The following is a 22160-nucleotide window of genomic DNA, read 5'->3' on the forward strand; positions in this document are numbered from 1 at the left end:
AGAAGGGAGGAAGGGAGGGAGGGGAAAGAAGGAAGGAAGGGTGTGGTGCCAGCCGCTGCCGCCTGGATTTGGCTGGCGGCCTTGGAGGCGGGGCAGTTCTTCCTCACGTGCCCCATCTTCTTACAGACATAGCACCACACACTGTCCACCGATCAGAAGATATGATGGGCGGCACCCTCGTCGGCAACGTCAAACCTCCTTCAGAGCACTCCGCCTGGGCCTGGCCAACGAAAACCTGGCGCCAGAAGGAGTACACATGGCGTAGACTGGCTTCTTTCAGGACGAGCGGGACCCGTGCCACCCCCGACCTCACCTCCCCCAGATGACAGAGGTGGGAGAGGAGGAGTTCATCGGGGACAAAGGGCAGGACTTTAGAAAGGATTAATCTCTGGGTGGTGGCCTCCACTGCCAGGAACGTCCCGCTCACCGTGAGCCCTTTTTCGAGGGCGGGGTGCACCGCCTGCTGGGTCTTCAGAAAGAACATGGTCCTCCCGTACATCTTCAAGGCTGCGACTACGGCCAAGGGGTCGACAGCCCCGGCCATAGCCTTGATGCAGACCTCGATTGTCACATGGTGGGGTGGGTGTAGCACTTCACCTCAAGCTGATGCATCTGCAATTTAAATGGCTTTAGGACCGCAGGAGAAGCAGGCGCCGAAGAGGCCACCGCCCCAGCATAGGTGGCCCGAGAAGGCCCTGCCACCGGCAAAGATGACATCGCCATCGAAATGTGCTACACCCACCCCGATTCAAGCAAAAAAGAACAGTCTGAACCAAAGTGGAGTGGGAGTAGGAAACAGCAAGAGGGAAAGGGAGAGGGGGAGATAGAGGAGACAAAGACAGGCAGATGCCTCGATGTTTCCTTGTGGGGGGGGGGCGGGGAGGGTTTATGCGCCGATCTTCTGCTACAGGGGGAGGAGATCGAAGCTCTGCATTCCTGCCACATCCAGTGTGAATGGTGGCGGACAATTAAACAACTCACTGGAGGAGAAAGCTTCACAAATATCCCCACCCTCAATACTGGGGCAGCCCAACACATCAGTGCAAAAGGTAAGGCTGAAGCATTCGCAACAATCTTCAGCCAGAAGTGCCCAGTGGATAATCCAATCTGGCCTCCTCCGGAGGTCCCCAGCATCACAGATGCCAATCTTCAGCCAATTCAATTCACTCCACGTGATATCAAGAAACGGCTGGGCCTTGACAATATTCTGGGAATAGCACTTAAGACTTGAGATCCAGACATGCCGCGCCCCTAGCCAAGCTGTTCCAGTGGAGGTTACAATACTGGCATCTACCTGGCAATGTGGAAAGTTGCCCAGGTATGTCCCATACACAAAAAGCAGGACAAATTCAACCCGGCCAATTAGCACCCCATCTGTCTACTCTCCATCATCAGTAAAGTAATGGAAGGGGTTATCAACAGTGCTATCATGCGGCACTTGTTTAGCAATAACCTGCTCACTGACGCTCAGTCTGGGTTCTGCCAGGGTTACTCAGCTCCTGACCTTATTCCAGTCTTGGTTCAAATATGGACAAAAGAGCTGAACTCTCGAGGTGCGGTGAGAGTGACTGCCCTTGACATCAAGGCAGCATTTGGCCGAGCATGGCATCAAGGAGCCCTAGCAAAACTGCAGTCAAAGGGAATCGGGGGAAAGCTCTTCACTGGTTGGAGTCATACCTAGCACAAAGGAAGATGGTTGTGGTTGTTGGAGGTCAATCATCTCAGTTCCAGGATATCATTGCAGGAATTCCTCAGGGTAGTGTCCTTGGCCCAACCATCTTCAGCTGCTTCATCAATGACCTTCCTTTCATCATAAGGTCAGAAGTTGGGATGTTCGCTGGTGATTGCACAATGTTCAGCACCATTCACGACTCCTCAGATATTGAAGCAGTCCATGTCCAAATGCAGCAAGACCTGGACAATGTCCAGGCTTGGGCTGACAAGTGCCAAGTAACATTTGCGCCAAACAGGTGCTAGGCAATGACCATCTCCAACAAGAGAGAATCTAACCATTGCCCCCTTGACCTTCAATGGCATTACCATCACTGAATCCCCCACTATCAGCATCCTGAGAGTTACCATTGACCAGAAACCTCTCCACTTGTCTGGATGAGTGTAGTTCCAACAACACTTAAGAAGCTTGACACAATCCAGGACAAAGCAACCCACTTGATTGGCACCCCATCCACAAACATTCACTCCCTCCACCACTGATGCACAGTGACAGCACTGTGTACCATCTACAAGATGCACTGCAGGAATTCACTAAAGCTCCTTAGACAGCACCTTCTGAACCCACAACTGCTACCATCTAGAAAGACAAGGGCAGCACATAGATGGGAAGACCACCACCTGGAAGCTCCCCTCTAAGCCACTCACCATCCTGACTTGGAAATATATTGCCATTCCTTCACTGTCACTGGGTCAAAATTCTGGAACTCCCTCCCTAACAGCACTCTGGGTGTACCTCCGCCACATGGACTACAGCAGTTCAAGATGGCAGCTCACCATCACCTTCTTGACGGCAATTAGGGATGGGCAATAAATTCTGGACTAGCCAGCGACGCCCATGTTCCATGAATGAACTTTAAAAAGTTAATTATTCTTACTCTGGATTGTTCCTTGTCCTTTTCAGTAGCCAACCTAAACCTTATGATGCAATAATCTTTGTCCTCCTAAATGTCCTCTCACTGCTATTTGATCTACTTGGCCCACTTCATTCCCAAGAACCAGGTCTCCTTTCTCATTGGGCTGAAAACATATTGCTGTAGAAAATTCTCCTGAATACACTCTCAGAACTCCTGCCCCTCTCTGTCCTTTACACTACTACTAACCCAGTCTATATTTAGATAATTAAAGTCTCCCATTTTAAGTACTCTATAATTCTTGCACCTTTCTGTCATTTCCTTGCAAATTTGTTCCTCTATATCTTTCCTACTAGTTAGTGGCCTATAGACTACACCGAGCAATGTAATTACACCTTTTTTGTTTCTTAGTTCTAGCTAAATTGATTCTGTTCTTGATCTCTCTGGGACATCCTCTCTCTCCAGCATTGCAATGTTCTCCTGAATCAATACTGCCACCCTTCCCACTTTCCTTCCTTTCCTATCTTTTCTGAGTACTTTGTAGCCAGGAATATTTAGCACCTTCTTTAGCATTGCCTAGTATTCTAACTTTATGCACCTTATTCCTCTTTTCTACTTCTATATGCTTGTGCCCATACCCCTATGAATTTAGTTTAAACCCTACCCAAATGCACTAGTGAACCTCTCTGCGAGGACATTGATCCCAGTCCTGTTGAGGTGCAATCCATCCCTTTTGAATAGGTGCCTTTTGCCCCAGAACTGGTCCCAATGCCCCAAGAACCTGAAGCTCTCCCTCGTGCCCCATGCTTCAAGCCATACATTGACCCTTGCTTTCTTCCTATTTCTACTCTCGCTCGCGCCTAGCACTGGGAGTAATCCAGATATTACTATCTTTGAAATCCTACTTTTTAACTTCCTCCATAGCTCCTAAAAACCTGATGTAGGAGATAAATGCCTGCCCTCTCCATGTCATTGGTACCAACGTATACCACAACTTCTGGCTCAGTCCCTTCCTCCTGCAGTATATTCTGTACCCTCTCCCTGATGTTTTTTTACCCTGGCACCAGGGAGGCAATACACCATGTAGATCTCACAACGATAGTTACAGAAATGCCCGCCTGCCCCCTTGTCTATGGAATCTTCCATAACCATTTCTACTCTTTGCTGTTCCCACCCGTTACTGTCCCCTTGGCCATTGGTGCCATGGTCCAGTCTGCGGTTATCGTCACTCCCCACAAGTCTCCAGCCCTGAGTACCTGTTTGTGAGTGCGGCACGCACTCCTAAAACCTCCTGCCTCTTCCTACTCCAGCCGATGGTCACTCGCCTCCCTGATGCCTCCAGTTATCTTGACCTTCAATGCTCGGGAATCCAGCGCTTGAGCTGCGGACGCCTCCCACACACGCGCTCTCCCCTGAAGTGTCCTGGGAAGTCCCCACATGGCGCGGGACTTGCAAACACCAGGTGGCAGATGCCCCACCCATGACCAAAAGAACAAACTATTCCCTCTTCAACAATGCAGCCAGTGCCCCGTTTGAGCGAATGATTTCGATGAATACCTCTAAACCTGAACCTCATTAATTCACCGAATCACTCCGACTTAAACTGTTTCATTCCCCAATCTTTATTCCGACGTCTTCGCTTGATTGACCTTCCGCTGGTCTCGCGGTTTCCCAGGAGAGAAGGTCCCCAATATATATAGTCCCCAAGCAGAGGGGGGAGAAAAGTAATGGTTTACCCTTGAGGAACCTATTCATTTTTTTTTCTCTCTCTGTGTGTGATCGACACCCAATGTTATTTCTCGTTGCTTGGGAGGTGCGTCTGTTGTACCTGGCGACTGTTGTGTGGTTGAGCGTTTGAGGCCCCGGGCAAGGGACTACGTTTCTTACGTCCCGCTCTTTTCCTGTTAAAGGTGAAGAGGCTTTACCTCCCCCCCGCCCCCAGCTAACTACAGGACAAAGTTTCAGCAGTGGAAAGTCCAATTGGTTAGGGAGCAACCACTGAACACCTCTTCGACCTGTGAGAGCTTACCCTTGAAGGGGTCTTTGGAGCCCATTCAGGAAGATACATAAACTGTGACAAGGACACATCGCCAGTTTACAGTCCAGGATGTCGATTGTAAGTGTTTTCCCTTTGGATACCGTCACCCTGCTTTTGTTTGGGGTTCTGACCATTATCCTCCTCGTTTATTTTAACACCGGGTCTAAATCTCATGGAATCGCCAACTTTCCTCCGGGTCCCGCTCCTCTCCCAGTGATTGGCAACCTGCACATGTTGGATCTGAAGAAGCTGCACAAATCTTTGATGCAGGTAAGAGGCGACCAGATTCTTACAGTAAATGGGAAACCTGTTTGCTACCTCTGTTTAGCGCCTCGAGAAGGTCACTTCTGCCCCAAAGGCGCTACATGAATGCAAATTGTCGACACACTGCAAACCAACCAGAGAGCAGCTGATTTCTCCCCAGAGGCAATGCTGGTAAATTATCATCATGTTGAGCAGGGAAAGAAACTGGTTGTAGTGTTGTACCCCTATTGTCGTTCTGTCACTCTCCACCACAATTCCACAGGGAGTTCCTCTGATTTGCCCGCTCCCCTACACACCTGGTGGCCAAAGATCAGGCGTGTTCGACCGAAAAATTGAGGAACAGCCCTTCAAGTAGTGAAACAAAGTCACAAAGAGTCTGCAAAGGGATATAGATAGGTTGAGCAAGCGTGCAAAAATTTGGCAGATGGAGTATCATGTGGGAAAACGTCAGCTTGCCTGTTGAGGAAGAATAGAAAAGTAGAATATTATTTAAATGCAGAGACTGCAAAATGCTGCAGTACAGAGGGATCTGGGTGCCCTTGTACATGAATTACAGAAGTTAGCATTCAGACACAGCAGGTTATTAGGAAGGTAAATGGAATGTTGGCCTTTAATGCCAGGGGAATGATGAATAAAAGTAGGGAAGACTTGCTGCAAGTGTACAGGACAGTAGTGTGATTGCACCTGGAGTACTGGGGACAGTTTTGATCTCCTTATTTAAGGAAGGGTATACTTGCATTAGAATCAGTTCAGAGAAGGTTCACTTCACATAATTATCCAATTCCCTTTTGAAAGTCATGCTTAAATCTGCCTCCACCATTCTCTTGGACAGTGCATTCCAGATCCTAACCACTCGCTGCATTAAAAAGTTTTTCCTCACATCACCTTTGATGTTTTTTCCTTAAATTAGTGCCCTCTGGTTCTCGACCCTTCCGCCAATGGGAATGGTCTCTCCCTATCTACTTTGTTTTGCTCCTTCGTGATTTTGAACACTGCCTGGATCCCAGGCTCAGACTACCTCAAGAGCAGCTCTGACCCTAGAGAACAAAACCATTCATTCAAGTCCGAGAGTGACCAGCTTCACACCTCCAGGCCCTCTGCTTAGCTGCATGGCTTCTGACCTTGAAAACACTCCGCATTAAAAGACAAACAGGTTCTATGTTTATCTGAGAATACTTGATTCTGCTTAGATAATGCCAGGTTGCGTGCTAACAGAGGCTGCAAGGTGGATAAAGGGGAAACTGTAGAAGTGGTGTACTTGGATTTCCAAAAGGGTGCCACCAGACAAAATTAGAGCTGATGGTATATGGATAACATATTAGCATGGATAAAGAATTGGTTAGCTAACAGGAAACAGAGATTAGGGATAAATGGGTCTTTTTCGGGATGGCAAGCTGTAACTTGTGGAGTGCCATAGGGATCAGTGCTGGGACCCTCAACTATTTACCATCCATATCAATCACTCATATGGAGGGACTAAATTTTGCCGATGACACTAGGATAGGTAGGGCCATAAGATTTCAAGAGGAAGTAAAGAGATAGGTTATATGAGTGGGCAAAGATTTGGCAGCTGGAGTATAATGTGGGAAAATGTGAACTTGTCCATTTTGGCAGGAAGAATAGAAAAGCAGCATACTATTTAAATGTAGAGAGATTGCAGAACTCAGTGGTACAGGGAGATCTGGGTGTCCTGGTACATGGATCACAAGACGGTTATTATGCAGGTACAGCAAGTGATTAGGAAGGCAAATGGAATGTTGGTGTTTATTGCTAGGGGAATGAATTGTAAAAGTAAGGAAGATTTACTGCAGCTGTATAGGGTGTTGCTGAGACCACACCTAGAATACTATGTACAGTTTTGGTCTTCTTGACAATGGTTTAGTGGTACTATCACTGGACTAGTAATCCAGAGGCCCATGCTAATGTTCTGGGGACACAGCAGCTGGTGGAATTTAAATTCAATTAATAAAATCTGAAATTAAAACTAGCCTAAGTAATGGTGACCATAAAGGAAATCTGCTATCCTTACCTGGTCTGGCCTACATGTGACTACAGATCTGTAGCAGTGTGGTTGACTCCCTCTGAAATAGCCTAGCAAGTCAGTCAGTTTAAGGGCAATTGGGGATGGGCAACAAAAGCTGGCAAGACCAGTGACACATGTAGCCCATGGATTAATAAAGAAAAAAAAGAAGCACTTCAGAGAAAGTTCACTTGACTCATTCCTGGAATGAAAGACTTGTTTTATGAAGAAAGGTTGAACAGGTTCCACCTAAATTTATTGGAATTTAGAAGAACGAGAGGTGATCTTATTGAAACATGTAAGATCCTAATAGTTTGGATACCAGGAAGATGTTTCCTCTTGTAGGGGAGACCAGAACTAGGGGACGCAATTTTAAAAATAGGGGTTTCCCTTTTAAGACAGAGATGAGGTTTTTTTTCTCTCTCTGAGGGTCATTATTCTGTGGAATTCTCTTCCCCAGAAAGCGGTGGAGGCTGTGTCATTGAATTTATTCAAGGATGAGTTAGATAGATTTTTGATAGTCAAGGGTTATGTGAGGCAGACAGGAAAGTGGAGTCGAGACCGCAGTCAGATCAGCTATGATCTTATTGAATGGTGGAGAAGGTATGAAGGGCCAAATGGCCTACTCCTGCTCCTATGTTCCCATGTGAGGTGCTTTTGACTCACTTCTGCTTTGACTAAGTTTGTGGAAGTGATGTGGTGTGGTTTTTGGATATGTTTTGGAAAGCTGGCATTTAAAATCAGGAAGGACATTGGATTTGGTGACTGAGATATGGACGCTGTGGGTGCAGTAGTTCCTGGTTGGCAAAATGACCATCAAACAGAGCAAATGCTTCAGAGGGGAAGCCCTGCAAGGACAGAGGGAAAGGAGGGGGTCTCCACAGAAGGGTTTTTCAGGAACATTTCTCCCACCTGACCAGTGACCCAGGATCAATGCCTGGGTGACTGAGAGTCAGCAGGGTGGTGGCAACTGGACTGTGACGCCTCCTACAACATGACCTCGAGTCAGACACTAGGAATATATATGTCCAACTTGTTCAACCTTCCTTAAAGTATGCCCTTCATCCCAGGAATGAATTGAGTGAACTTTTTCTGAACTGCTTCTGATGCAATTATATCCTTTTTCCAAAAAACCACAACTGCATGCAGTACTCCAGATATGGTCTGGTTCAGTAGCAGTAAAACTTCCCTATTTTTATATTCCATTCCCCTTGCAAGGATGGCCCTGCCAGCAGCTGTCAAGGTCACTGTGTCAGCAAATTTTTATGTGCCCTGGACTCTACAGGTAGGAACAGGCAACATCTTGAAAATAACCGCGTATGTCATCCATTGGAGCATGAGGGAGATCACGGAGGCCATGTAATCCTGATGAGGCGAGTACACCATCTCTTCCTCGGCAGGAACAAGCAGGGTGAGAGGGCATGTGGCTTTGTCAGGATAGTGGGATTTCCAATGGTGCAGGGAGCTACCCACCACACACATGTGGATCTATGGGAACCCCCATAACAATGGGGAGATACACAAAACTTAACATTACCAATCTTATCACCGTGCAATTGCTGTGCCACATTCCTAATACAACATGTTGCTGAATGCTCACTATCCTGTCAGCAGCTACCTTGTATTCACCCTGTGCCAGTCAGGCACACCCACCGTCTTCAGACCTCCACAGGGAACCATAGTCTGGCTGGCTTACCTGTGTCCACTTCTGCCACCTGACCAGGCAAGGGCAGCAATTGTACAATGTGAATTCGTTTGCAACCTCACATTCCAGTGAACTCTTACATAAATTACACTTTCACTTTTCTTGGCTGCAGCCCACTCATCCCAGAGATTCATTATGTGAAGATCCAGACTCTCTATACTAACCTCTATGGTAAGTGCCAGTATCTGGTGACTGCGAGTGTCATTATCAAGCTACGGTGTTTCCTCATCCCTGGTGAACATGTTACGATGTATTATTCAGAAGCAGCACAAGACGTGCAATGTAAAAAGTTTAATCAGTTGTTCATGAAAATTCATTCCTTTTGTTCTAGCTATCTGAGAAGTATGGCACAGTTTTCAGCATCAAGCTAGGACCCAGAAATGTGGTGGTGCTGACTGGCTATGAGGCAGTGAAGGATGCACTTGTCAACCATGCAGAGGAATTTGGTGAAAGAGCACGCATCCCAATATTTGAGACGGCCGTAAAGGGACATGGTAATTCTCACCTTTAACTTCATTATTCTAAAATCTATAAGTTAAAATCTGGCTGCATTCTGTCCTGGTTCAGATAATTAATGAATTTCAGAGTTTGGCCAATGTTCATTTTTCTAAAACTTAATGTTTTAAGATAAAAACCAACCATTTGAATAAGACTAGTAACTAATTTCCTGTAGTTTCTATAAAACATGATTCTATTTAATCATACAATATCTGAAAACGATTAGCTATAAGTCACATTTGGTGATGTTAGTGTAGGAATGATTAGCAAATTCACATGTCACCCTATTTTCCACGTTTTACACAAAGGTGTTAATACCTTTATTAATACATTAAGAATTTGAAGGATATGCTGTTAGGGCTGGGAACCTAAGAACTGGGGGAGACCATTTGGTCCCTCGAACTTGTTCTGACACTCAGTGAGACCATATCTGTGACCTAACTCCCCATACCTGCCTCTGCTCTAGATTCCTTCACACTTTTGGTTAACAGAAACCAACAATCTCAAATTTAAAGTTAACAATGGACCCAGCGCCAATTGCCGTGTGCGTTAGATGAAGTAGGGAGGGAGGAGGCTCATGTGGAGCATAAACACCAGCATAGACCAGTTGGGCTGAATGGCCTGTTTCTGTGCTGTAAATATGATATAATTTTGTCTTTGTGAGAAAGGTAATGTCATACAAATATAACCCTAATGTCACCAATAGCATTTTTGAGGCTTCCAACACTTTCTAGTCAGGTTAATTGACCACTGAAGAGATGGCTAATATCTGTTAAATGCAAACATTTTTCTTTATATTTGAAGTTTTTATGACTTCTTTCTGATGGATTTAATTGTAGGCATTATTTTTGGTCATGGGGAGTCATGGAAGCAAATTCGAAGGTTCACCTTAACCACGCTACGAGATTTTGGAATGGGCAAAAAAACCATTGAAGACAAAATAATTGAGGAAACCAATTTTCTGATAAAAATGATTGATTCTTATAAAGGTGAGTTTGTGTGAGGTAAATTAACAGAATTATCAGTGTTTCTTTTCTCTGTGCATTTCTAATTATTTATAAATGTTGATGTGCATGAAAGAATCACAGAAATCCATGGGCCTGAATTTCCGAGGAATGCCAATCACTGTCAGACTGCCTACGTCAGGAGCTGCACATTTCTCGCCCGATCTTCCAACACGGGCCTGCAGAGGAATGTGCAGTGTATCAGCCCCTGGGACTCTTCAGTGCAGTGCAGCAGCATCCGGGGGAATGATGATGTCCTTTTTATGGCATTCGGTGCTTTAAACCAGGTAGGTTTAAGGGCCCTGACCAATTTGGCAGGAGAGAAGGTAAGTCTGTAAGGTATGTGGGTGAGGGAGTAAGGTGGTGGCTTGGGGGTGTAGTCAGGGGGTTCAGTGAGGTGTTGGCGGGGGGAGTGGTTCAGGAGTTAGAAGTGATTTTAATTGTTCTAACTTTTCCTGGATGACTATTCTGCTAAAAGAGTCAGAACCATCCAAAGTCTGTGATTTAAATCGGAGTATCGGATGGTTCCCAGTGCAGGGTAATTGCCCAACGGAAGTTCAAACTTCCTGGGAGATCCCCATTCAGTCTTTGCATGGGGACTTCTGGGGCTGAGGGGGGCATTGCTCACCTTCTGGGGTACTTACGGGGTACAACCTCCCAGAGATTGGAAGTTCTGGGACAGAATTACAGAAAGAAGACATTTGATCCATTGTGCCTCTGCTAACTTTTTGACCATCTCACTGACTGCTTTGTGTCCGTGGCTCTGTATCTTCCCTAACATGAATTCAAGGTGTTCTCCCATAACTGATGTGAGCAACTGGTTCATTGTTTTCTAGTTTATCCATCTCCCAATTCATGAACTGTTCTCCATTCCCCCAGCACAATTTGTATATCTAAGGCGGATTAGAAAATTCTAGTCAGAGTCCCTGCCAACTCCTCTCTGCCTTCCTTTAATGGCCTCGGGAACAAGCCTAGTGTCTTAATTACTTGATGAGGAATTCAATTGTGATTTTGCTGCAAAGGATCAGCACTAGTTTGTGTGTGTTTTTTTTGCAGGCCAACCCTTTAATCCAACCATCAAACTGAACTCTGCTGCGGCCAACATAATTTGCTCTATAGTTTTTGGGGACAGATTTGATTACGAGGATGAAATGTTTGTCAGTTTAGTAAAGAAAGTAAACGAAAACATTCAACTCGCTGGTTCGACTATGGTCCAGGTAAATCTCATTTTTCATTAGCCACAGAAATATATTCCAGAAAAGAACATTTGGAACTAGCAGTAGCTGGAAGGGATCCATGAGTGGAGTCTCCAAGAATCTGTGGTGCAATATATTAGTAAAGTTGCTTTTTTACATGGCTGGTTAATTTGGATAAGAACATTAGTCATGATTTTGAGTTGCACCCTGTTTAATTATCTAATTAAAAATGGAGGGAAAAAATATCTCCGCATTTTCCAGACAAAAACTCTCTTAAGCTATGTGCCATAGAAGCACGGCTCAATAGTTCACTGGAAGGAGGTTATTCTGTCAGTTGTGTTTGAGCCAGTTTGAGAACCTTTGGATTATGGAACCAAGACAGGTAAATAGCTTTTCAGATAGAGATTAGCCATAATCTAACTTAATGGGGGAATCAGGTTCAAGGGACTGAATAGACTCCTCCTGTCCCTGTGCTGTTATTTAATAAAGAGAAATGTTGCAAATCTGAACTAAAAAGAAGCAGGTTGGTAACAATCTAACATTTATACTAGAGTTGTTTAATAAGACAATCACTAATGGGTACACAGTTTGAACACTTTAATGCGATAGATTCATAATATTTCAAAGATTTATTTATTGAAATTTTCTAATTACAGAAGACTGGGATGTGAGCAGGTTATTGGATCGCTTTGACATTCATGTAAATAGCATTACTTTATTTTGTTCAATAGCTGTACAATGCATTTCCCTTCTTGGGATTCCTTCCTGGATCACACAAAAATTTTTTCTTCAACACCAAGCAGACTGTTGCTTTCTTCAAGAACTTCTTTAACAAAAATCGTCAGAAACTGGATGAGAATGACCTCAGGAGTTTTATTGATGCATTCATGTTGAGACAACAGCAGGTAGAAACTCCACTTCCCTCTTAACAAGTACTGTAGATTTTCTATAAGCTATGTTTATGATATTTTGGGGCAAAAAAGGCAACTTTGTTCAATCCAGCAGGGCATGATGTGCTGTAAATGTATGATTCTATGTAAAGAGTGATACATTTCAAAAGGCAGGACTGCCATTTGCATTGTGACTATCATAACTGGCTTGTCTTTTGTTCGTTAGGAAAAAGGGGATTTTTAGGTTTTGAAATGCAACAGTACTACATGTCCTATCTGGCCTGCTGTAGCCATGTCAGCTCTGTCATACAGGAGCTCTCTGTCGGCTGCATTTTACATCAGTTCAATAAAAACTCTCGCTGAGAAAGCACTGCTGTATTTGAACTCAAAACAGTCTTAGGATACCAGTGAGAACTCCCCTGCTTTTTTTTGTAATACATCTACCTGAGAGAATAGACTGGGCCTTGGTTTAACATCTTATCTGAAAGTGACACCTCTGATAGTGCAGCATTCCCTCAGCACCACACTGGAGTAATCTCACTGCTGCCTCTTATTCCTGGCCCCCTTCCTGTGCTACATTTCCCAGTTTCAGGTTAATTCTGTATCACATGCCATATTCTACAGATTCTAATCCCAATTCTGAGTTCTTGTGCTGTTAATTCTTGTAGGAATCGGACAATCCCAATTCATACTTCCATGAAAACAACTTAACATACACCACAACCAACCTGTTTGCTGCAGGGATGGAGACCACCTCGACCACAATTCGTTGGGGAATGCTCCTGATGATGAAATATCCAGAGATTCAGAGTAAGTAGCAGTTGGATTGATTCCTCTCTGGAGCTGATCTTGTTGTATCATTTTGTAAGCTTCATATTCCTGGATTACCCTGGGTGTGATTTTAAACTTGTCTGAATAAAGTCATAACCATAATTCCAATCATTTAAAAAATGTGCTTGGCTTGCAGGAAAAGTTCACGAGGAAATTATCGGAGTTATTGGATCAGAACGATCTCCCAGAGCTGAAGATTGGAAAACTTTGCCAAACACTGATGCAGTGATCCACGAAATCCAGAGGTTTGGTGACATTGTGCCACTGAACATCCCACATGAAACCACAGTGGACTTAAACTTCAAAGGATACTTCATTCCAAAGGTACCCTAGGAGAAGTATGGCCACAACTGGGGCCTGATATTCTGACATTTAATAGAGAGTGAGGTGGGGGTTGAGGTGGGGGTTGGGGGGGTGGTGGCGGGGTGGGGAAGGGTAAGAGCTCTCAAGGCTGAATCTCATTGCATTGTGCACCATTAGTGCCCAAGTGGCTAATACTTATCTCATGTACCGTTTTATATATAATCTAAACAATTTGTCAATGCCTAAATGCTTTGGGATGTTTTATTGCAGTTGCTAGTTGTTCATCTGATAGTAGAGAAAGAGCAGAGGAGTGGGACTAATTGGACAGCTCAATCAAAGACCTGGCACAGAAATGATGGGCCAAACAGCCTCTTTCTTTGTTGCATCATTCTGAGTTATTTTAAGCTGTAAAGGAGTAGAGAAAGCAGGGGAGAATGGAGAATAAATTGAAAGTATACTACTTAACAACAACAACTTACATTGCATAGCATCTTTTAATGTAGTAAAATGTCCCAAGGAACTGTTCAGGAGCAATATCAAAAAGTTTGACACCGAGCCACGTAGGGAGATACTAGGACAGGTAACATAGCTTGGTCAAAGAGGCAGGGTTTGGACGAAGCCTTGCAATTATGTCATGCTTTGCACAACTACCGGATGTCCCAAAGCACTTTAGAGCCAATGAAATACTTTCAAAGTGCAGTCATCGTTGTAAAGAATCTGTGCAGGGATTCACCACGGCTCCTTAGACAGCACCTTCCAAACCCTCGGCCACTACCATCTAGAAGGGCAAGGGCAGCAGATAGATGGGAACACCACCACCCAGAAGTTCCCCTCCAAGTTACTCCCCAACCTGACTTGGAAATATATCGCTGTTCCTTTATTGTCGCTGGGTCAAAATCCTGGAACTCCCTTGCTAACAGCACTGTGGGTGTACCTGCGCCACATGGACTGCAGCGGTTCGAGAAGGCATCTCACCAACACCTTCTCAAGGGCAACTAGGGATGGGCAATAAATGCTGGCCCAGCTAGCGAAGCCCACATCCCGTGAATGAATTTTTAAAGAAAGTAAGAAATGCAACAGCCGATAATGCACACAGTAAACTCCCACAAACAGCAATGTGATAATTGTAGTCTAGTGCAATGTGTCACATTGGGTTGTTAATAATTAATTCTAATTGTATATCATCACAGGGAGTGATGCAATGTTACATGATTTGATATTGCATACAGCCTCATGGACAATGTAAAATATGTTCCAATAAAGCTCCTGTTTCATATACCACTGCAGACCAATTAAGTATTTTGTATTAGTTTACCAATACCAAGAATGTTGTAATAATAGCCAGATGGTCTTTTACATCACTAGTAGACAGAAATGGTACCTCCGTTCATTTCAATGTCTCCTCTGAAAGAAAATACCTCTGATATTGCAGTACTCTTGTATCGTAGTGGCGATTTTTGTGCACAAGCCCTGCAGTTGGATTTGAACCCAGAACCTTGTGACACAGAGGTGAATATGCAACCAACTAAGACATGGCGAGCACAAAAGTAGGGCCTGAAGGGGAGAGGCTTGGACAAGTGGAGAGGATAAGGCAGGGTATTCCAGAATTAAGGGCCCAGGAGACCAGCATGGTCTCCGCTGGCAGTGTGAATAATTTCGGAGATGGTCAGGAGGCCAGAATTTGAATGGAAATGTTTTCTTTAAATTAACACCAGTGCAAATATTTTCAGTAGTGCCTTTTAAATATAACAATGAAATCATATTGAAATGATATTTGAATATTTTAGGGAACCCACGTGATTCCATTGCTGTCCTCTGTGCTGTACGATAAAACCCAATGGGAAAAACCAAATGAGTTCAACCCATCTCACTTTCTGGATGCTGAGGGCAAGTTTGTGAAGAGAGATGCCTTCATGCCTTTCTCTGCAGGTAGCACAGCTTATTCATTTTTGGATTATATATTGATGGAATTTTCCCTCCCTTGTTGGGGAAAATAAAATGGAAATGCAACATTAAGGAAATTGCATTTTTATTATTTTTTTTTTGCGGGGGGCGGGATGTGGTTGTGGGGCTGCAAACACATGGGCTACTGTCATTGCAAAGTCTGATCCACTATCTGTGCACATTGCTCACTCCCCAGTTGAAAGCTATCAGGAGCTGGAATCCGGGCCACTTTGACTTTTTCCTAAGACTGCCGAAACCTACTTACCTGTGCAAAGTTGAGACCAGCTAATGAAACACAGACTGGGAATTAATGGAACTTTAATTTCTAAAAATGCACTTTCATAATTTCAGGGCATCATAAGGTTCATCACCTCAATGTCTTTGAATCATAGTCAATATTGAAATGTAGGGAAACACTGCAGGCAATTCGCACACAATGGTAGCACCTCGGTTTAGCATCTCACCTGAAAGATAGCCCCTTTGACAGTGGCACTCCCAGTTCTGCACAGGGAGTGTCAGCCTGGATTTTGCGCTCAAGTCTCTGGAGCGGAGCTTGTAGGACCTTTTTGTGAGAGACTCTGAAGTCTATTGTTATTGTTCTGAGCCCGAGACACAGAAACCACAAGGACAAATATATCAACCTAGTAGGATTTTAGTAAGCGATATTCAATAAGTGAACTAAACTACATGTATTCCAAATGACGTTTGGTTTATACATGCAGTTACCACTCAGATGGATTGTCCAAGAAGAATGCAGGTCGCAGAGGTCAAACCTGACCACAGTTGTTCCTCTTCTAAGTTGATCGGGGCTGTCCCATAGGTTTCTTCTTTCTCCTGATATCGCTTCCTATGCTCTGGAAGGGTTTTCTCACCATGTATGATCATCTCATGCCCGAACTATTGTCACTTGGCTATTAGCCAACGGTTGTGTGATCAGTCCTTCACTGATTAACTTTAACTGTCGCTATACCAGCAAAAGCCCCACCCAGTGATGATCATGCTATGTGTCGGAAATTTTGCCAGCCAATGTTCATGGCAGTCGGAACTGTCGCACTAGCTTCCTGCCCAGGCAGATGATCAGCCTCTCCAGAGATTGAAGCAGATCTTGTATTCATTACATTCCTATTACACAGATAGTATATTGAACTGTGTGAAACCAAAACTATCAACTGTCCAATTATGCCCATAGATTGTGACATTAACACTTCTTGCAGCGAACATACTGCTTCTAACATTTTTTATACTGTAGTCCTTAAAGGCTTGAACCCACAAGCCCCGGTGTTTGAGAGGTGATTGTGCTGCCCACTGAGCTCTGGCTGGCGCCTTAAACCGTTAAGGAATTTATTTTCAATGTGATCAGACATGTCGACTGGTCGCAGCACATCAAGACATGTTTGTTTTGGAACTCCTGTATAAAGATGAATTCCATGTTTGTTATTTTAAAAATCATTCTGAATAGCTTTGTTTTTTTTCTGAAGAGCAGCTTTGAAGTTTTTTGCAATTGTATTTTTTGCAGGTCGGAGGGCCTGTGCTGGTGAGACCCTGGCTAAGATGGAACTGTTCCTGTTCTTTACTGCTCTGATACAAACATTTAAGTTTCAAGTTCCGCCGAATGTCAGTGAATTGGAGCTCGAGTCTGGTGTGGGATTTACTTCATTCCCGAAGTACCCCTATGTATGTGCTGTCCGTCGCTGATGTAAACACCTCGTTCATGATTTACCTGATTTTCCTTTTCTCAATTTCCTTAATCACTTCTAGAAAGGTGTGTGTGTGTGTGTGTGTTTTTAACATGGTGGCTGTTAAACTGGAGAGTGAGTGGGCTTCATCTAAGAAGCAGGGTGTTTGACAGTAAATTGTGTGGATGGGGATCCATATCATTAATGGTGCATTTGCTAATTATGAGTGATGGATGAGTGCCAGTGTTGGTGAAATCATTACTCTCTTCTTATAAACATAGTTAAGATTTCACTACACCGATCATTAAGGATAAATCAGCCCCACACTCCACCCATGTGCTCCTTTTGTTTGATACACAATAGTGTGCAGTTATTTGGCTGTTCTAAAAGAAAAGATCACTCTTCCATGTGAGTGGTAAGTTGGATGGACGTATTCCTGGTGGCTTCATCATTTGACCTCTCATCTCCAACTGACCCACCCCTATGCCACTGCCATTGGTTGCCCAACATGTCCATTCTGACTAAAATAAAAACAAAATACTGCAGAGGCTGGAAAACTGAAATAAAAACAGTAAATGCTGGAAAAACTCAGCAGGTCAGGCATCTGTAGAGAGAGAAACAGAGTTAGCGTTTCAAGCCCGTATCACAGAATCATACAGTGCAGAAGAGGCCCTTCGGCCCATCGAGTCTGCACTGACATGTGAGAAACACCTGACCTACCTACCTAATCCCATTTACCAGCACTTGGCCCATAGCCTTGAATGTTATGACGTGCCAAGGTCTCATCCAGGTACTTTCTAAAGGATGTGAGGCAACCCGCCTCCAACACCCTCCCAGGCAGTGCATTCCAGACCATCACCACAGCTCTGAAGAGTCATACGGATTCAGAACGTTAACTCTGTTTCTCTCTCCACAGATGCAACCAGACCTGCTGAGCTTTTCCAGCATTTCCCGTATTTATGCCCATTCTCACAGAGCAAGCCAATTAGTGGACTTCAGCCTCTTCATAGGATGTCAGCCTTTTATCCCCATCATCTATATTTTTATATCTGATAAATTGTTCAAAGAATGAAAAAGGGACACAAATTTTTGACACTGCTATGATTTTTCTCTGGGTTGGTCCTAGCAGTGTCCTGGACATTAATCTTGAACACATGGAGATATTAGAGTGATCATAGAGTAGAGTGATTAGAGCAAGGAAGGTGACTATTCAATCTGTTGAACTCATACTGGCTTTCTGCAGATCAATCTGCTCAGTCCCATTCCTTCGCTCTATCCCCATAGCCCTGTAAGTTTATTTTTCTCAAGTGCCCATCCAGTTTCCTTCTGAAATCAGCGATTGTCTCTGCTCTCATCATCCTTGTAGGCAGCAAATTCCAGGTGATTACCACTCGCTGGGTAAAAACGTTCTTCCTCATCCTGCATCACTTGCTCAAAACCTTAAACATGCATTCCCCTAGTCCTTGTATCATCAGCTGATGGGAACAGTTTTTCATTGTCTACCTTATCTAAATTTGTCATGTACAGCTCTATCAACCTCCCCTCAATTTTCTTTGCTCCTGTGAGAATAAATGCAGGTTCTCCAAACTAACTTTACTGCTAAAATCCCTCCTCCCTGGAACCATTCTGGTAAATCTCCCCTCCACCTTCTGAAAAACCCTCACATCCTTCCCAAAGTGTGGTGACCAGAGCTGGACGCAATAAATACTCTACTTCCCGCCTCAACTTATCGTATTTGGCCTGGTTCTCGCTGGAAGAATCCAACTGACCTGCATCATCCACCCCTTTTTTGTTCAACCACATTCTCTATCTCCCTCATTATTCAAATAGCCCTGCCTTTGGTTCTCTGGGGGATTGGCAACCCAAGAATGGCCTTCCAAATCAGCACTCTATGCAGAAGCTAAGATCGATTTGCAAAGTTAATTTTTGGGATGAGAAATAGATGTTGCAGATTCATGTAAGGCCTCAGACTTTGTCTGATCCTAAATGAAAATTTGGGGGATTATTAGAGAGGAAAGGGGAAGGCTTCGGCTGTTGAGTGGGGTATAGGGGCATTCTTAATGGACCATCAATGTATTTGGACTCTAATTATTAACATAATAGCAATGATTAATCTTATAGATCATGATTGACACAATTGGCAAATGACTTTAATGTAATAACAAACTCCTGATTATTTCTGTAATGGGATAATGATTATTAATTGAAATACCTGATCATTAATATATTAGCTTCCTGCTTATTGATTCAATAGGCAGCTGATTATTAATGCAATAGACACTGTGTAAATAATGTAAAAGATTCCTGATTAATGTAGTAGGACGCTGAATAATTATACAATAAGATCCTGATTGTTGATGCAATAAGCACCAGATTATTAATGTAATATTATTCCTGATGATTAATGTAGTAATATACTGAAACTTAAAGTAATTGGACACTGATTATGAATGTAATAGGTACCTGATTATTAAAGTAATAGGATTCTGAGCATTGATGTAATATAATCCTCATTCTTGATGCGATAGGGCTCTAATCTAATAGAATCATGATTATTAATGTATTATGATCCTGATTATTGTCACAGGATTTTTTTAAAATTCATTCACGGGATGTGGGCTTTGCTGGATGGGCCAGCATTTATTACCCATCCCTAGTTGCCCTTGAGAAGGTGGTGGTGAGCTGCCTTCTTGAACTGCTGCCGTCCAAGTGGTGCAGGTACACCCACAGTGCTGTTAGGAAGGGAGTTCCAGGATTTTGACCCAGTGACGGGATGATCCTGATTACTGAAGAAATAGGCCTTCCACAGATTCCTAGAGCACCACACACTATAAGATTGAGCTTATTGGCTGTCTCATTAAAAGGCCCAAGCCATTTGCTCACCGTGCAAGCTTGATGCTGAAATAGGGTACGTCAAAGCCATCCTGCAGGAGAATGGCTCCCTCATTCAGATCATTGCTTGCTGTGTATCGTGTATTCTCATGAATAGGCCTAAAGCTGCCACTTTCGTACCTGAAAAGTGTTCAGCCTACCTCAAATTACCCTGGATGGGCAAGGCATCTCAAAAATCTGAGCAACAGGTGAAGCTAACCATTTCATCCTGCTACCATGTGGTGGCCACACGAGCTGTATTCTCCACTAACAGGATGTTGCCATCAAGCCAAAAAGATGTTCTGCCTACCACACAAATGAGTAATGTGGTATATGAGTTTCAGTGCCGGTGCAATCTCAGGTGCGTAGGCTGTACATCCCAACAAATCACGCATCATATCAAACACCACATCCCTTTGGTTGTTCGCAATAAGCAGAGTACTGAACGTACATAACCAGCCCGTGCTTGCAAAATTCAGAAAATAATGTTTAACATTAGATGTGATTCTGCGAATGGACAACACTTGCCGGACAATCCAGAGTGTGCTAAGAATTACACTAACAACCAATTTAGGGTTATCAGTTGAGCTCACAATGTTCCTTATCTAGGCTTGCTAGAAGCTACCTTTGAAGGCAAAAAAGCATATCTAGGCATTGTGCCTTTTTTGAATTAAACAAAAGTGTGGGGGACAATAATTGCCTGATACATTCTCCATGGCAATGCCTTGCCAACCAATCAGTACCCCTTCATCCCTTTGATACAAGAATGCAAAATTTCAGTCCTGATGAGTGCAAGATGAAAGCTTCAATAGTATGTTTCTTTTTTTCAGAACTTTAGTAATAATGACTGATAAATGAGCAGAACATTTTGAGGAACAGTCAATTCTAACACAATTCTGTTTTAATTTAGTCCCTTTTACTCAGTTTCAATTTGCATCTCAAAGCTTAATTTAAGGTGTCCGTCTGGTTGCAAATGACAAAGTCACAGCCTGATTCACTGTGACTGGCACTGTATCTGCTCATGTGCATGAAGTGCTCCTCCAGTGTTCTAGTACAAATAACTGCAGTCATGATGAAATGCTGTATAAAACCTTAGCAGATCAACCAAACTGCGAGTTGACAACTTCATTGGCTTGGGTAGTTCATGCAAGGCGTTGGCTTCAGCTGGTTAGTGGGTATCGTCCTTGTCAATTGGTCTATGGAAGGAATCCCAAATTACTTTCTGCTGGGTGATAGTGCCCCTGCCCTTGTTTCATTTTTCTGCACATTTGAATGCTTTACATGCAGGAAGAATAGCTTTATCAAGGCTGAGATCTCAGAGAAAACTTGGAGAGCTCTAAGGCATTGTACGAGACTGTTTGAGATGGGCTTTAATTCTGGGGATATGGCGTACAGTAAATCCTCACCTAACGTTGTAGCTGCCTTCCTGAAAATTGCAACTTTAAATGAAACAATGTTAAGCGAATCAGATTTTCCCATTATACCCAATATAAAGCTGTAATTAGGTTCTATAAGACCTTTCTCATCAGAACAAAGCGTTAAGACATTATACCCTGTATTTAAATACTTCACTAAATTCCTATATTCGTAAATTAAAACTTTTATATTGTTAAATTTATTTTATGCTAAAAGAAATACTGCATGCTGACTCTTTCTACTTAGCTCCAGCTTGCCACCTCACCCGCTCCCCGACCCTCCTGGTTGCCAGTGATCGTGCTCACTGAACCTCCTTCTTGCCGTCTCTCTCACTCGCCACTTCCCTTTCCTGAACCTTTGCTGTGAGTGAGGGCCTGCAAAATGAGTGGCAAGAGGCAGGTGGAGCAGTTTAAGCTGCAGAAGTAAGCTGCAAGCTGGAAAGTTGGCAAGAGGGAGCTTCAGCAGCGACCTGGAGAGTCAGGTTGAACTGGTTATGCACTCAGACAAGACTGGATCTTCATTTTAATGTATTGGAAATATGTACTACAACGAAATATCCCGAAGTTGAAAAATTTTTAAGGGCAAATAAAACATTAAAAAATTGAATATGGAGAAATGCATACTTAAGTTTCCATCCTTGGATGACCCAAAGAACATGAAAGTAGTTATTTTCATTGATGCTTCTCATGCTAATCTTTGTGATGGGTATTTGAGTGCAGCTGGTTTCATAATTTTTGTGGACGAAAATTGCTCTTTAGCCCGGGAAGCGGGCAAATATAACAAGTTGTTAAAAGTACTTTACCTAGAGAAACACTGGCCCATGTAAAAGCAGTAGATATAGGATTCTTTTTGTCAAATATTTTGGGGGGCATTCTATACAAGGGGTATGCTGAAGACGGTTTGCCCATTGAATGCTGCA

The 22160-nt window shown here is 43.6% G+C and overlaps 1 protein-coding gene across 1 annotated transcript in view; it reads left to right on the plus strand.

The window, feature by feature from the left end:
- Nucleotides 1-4678: 4678 nt before the first annotated feature.
- LOC144690308 (uncharacterized) overlaps nucleotides 4679-22160 on the plus strand; it is a 59546-nt gene continuing 42064 nt past the window's right edge. Inside the window, exons 1-9 of the mRNA XM_078557663.1 lie at nucleotides 4679-4893; nucleotides 8944-9106; nucleotides 9950-10099; nucleotides 11171-11331; nucleotides 12042-12215; nucleotides 12869-13010; nucleotides 13168-13355; nucleotides 15122-15263; nucleotides 16795-16971. Coding sequence (XP_078413789.1) covers nucleotides 4693-4893; nucleotides 8944-9106; nucleotides 9950-10099; nucleotides 11171-11331; nucleotides 12042-12215; nucleotides 12869-13010; nucleotides 13168-13355; nucleotides 15122-15263; nucleotides 16795-16971 — 1498 coding nt within the window. The 5' untranslated portion in view covers nucleotides 4679-4692. The remainder of the gene's footprint in view (nucleotides 4894-8943; nucleotides 9107-9949; nucleotides 10100-11170; nucleotides 11332-12041; nucleotides 12216-12868; nucleotides 13011-13167; nucleotides 13356-15121; nucleotides 15264-16794; nucleotides 16972-22160) is intronic.

This window comes from Cetorhinus maximus, chromosome 15, assembly GCF_964194155.1.
Source record: "Cetorhinus maximus chromosome 15, sCetMax3.hap1.1, whole genome shotgun sequence".
Lineage (NCBI taxonomy): Eukaryota > Metazoa > Chordata > Chondrichthyes > Lamniformes > Cetorhinidae > Cetorhinus > Cetorhinus maximus.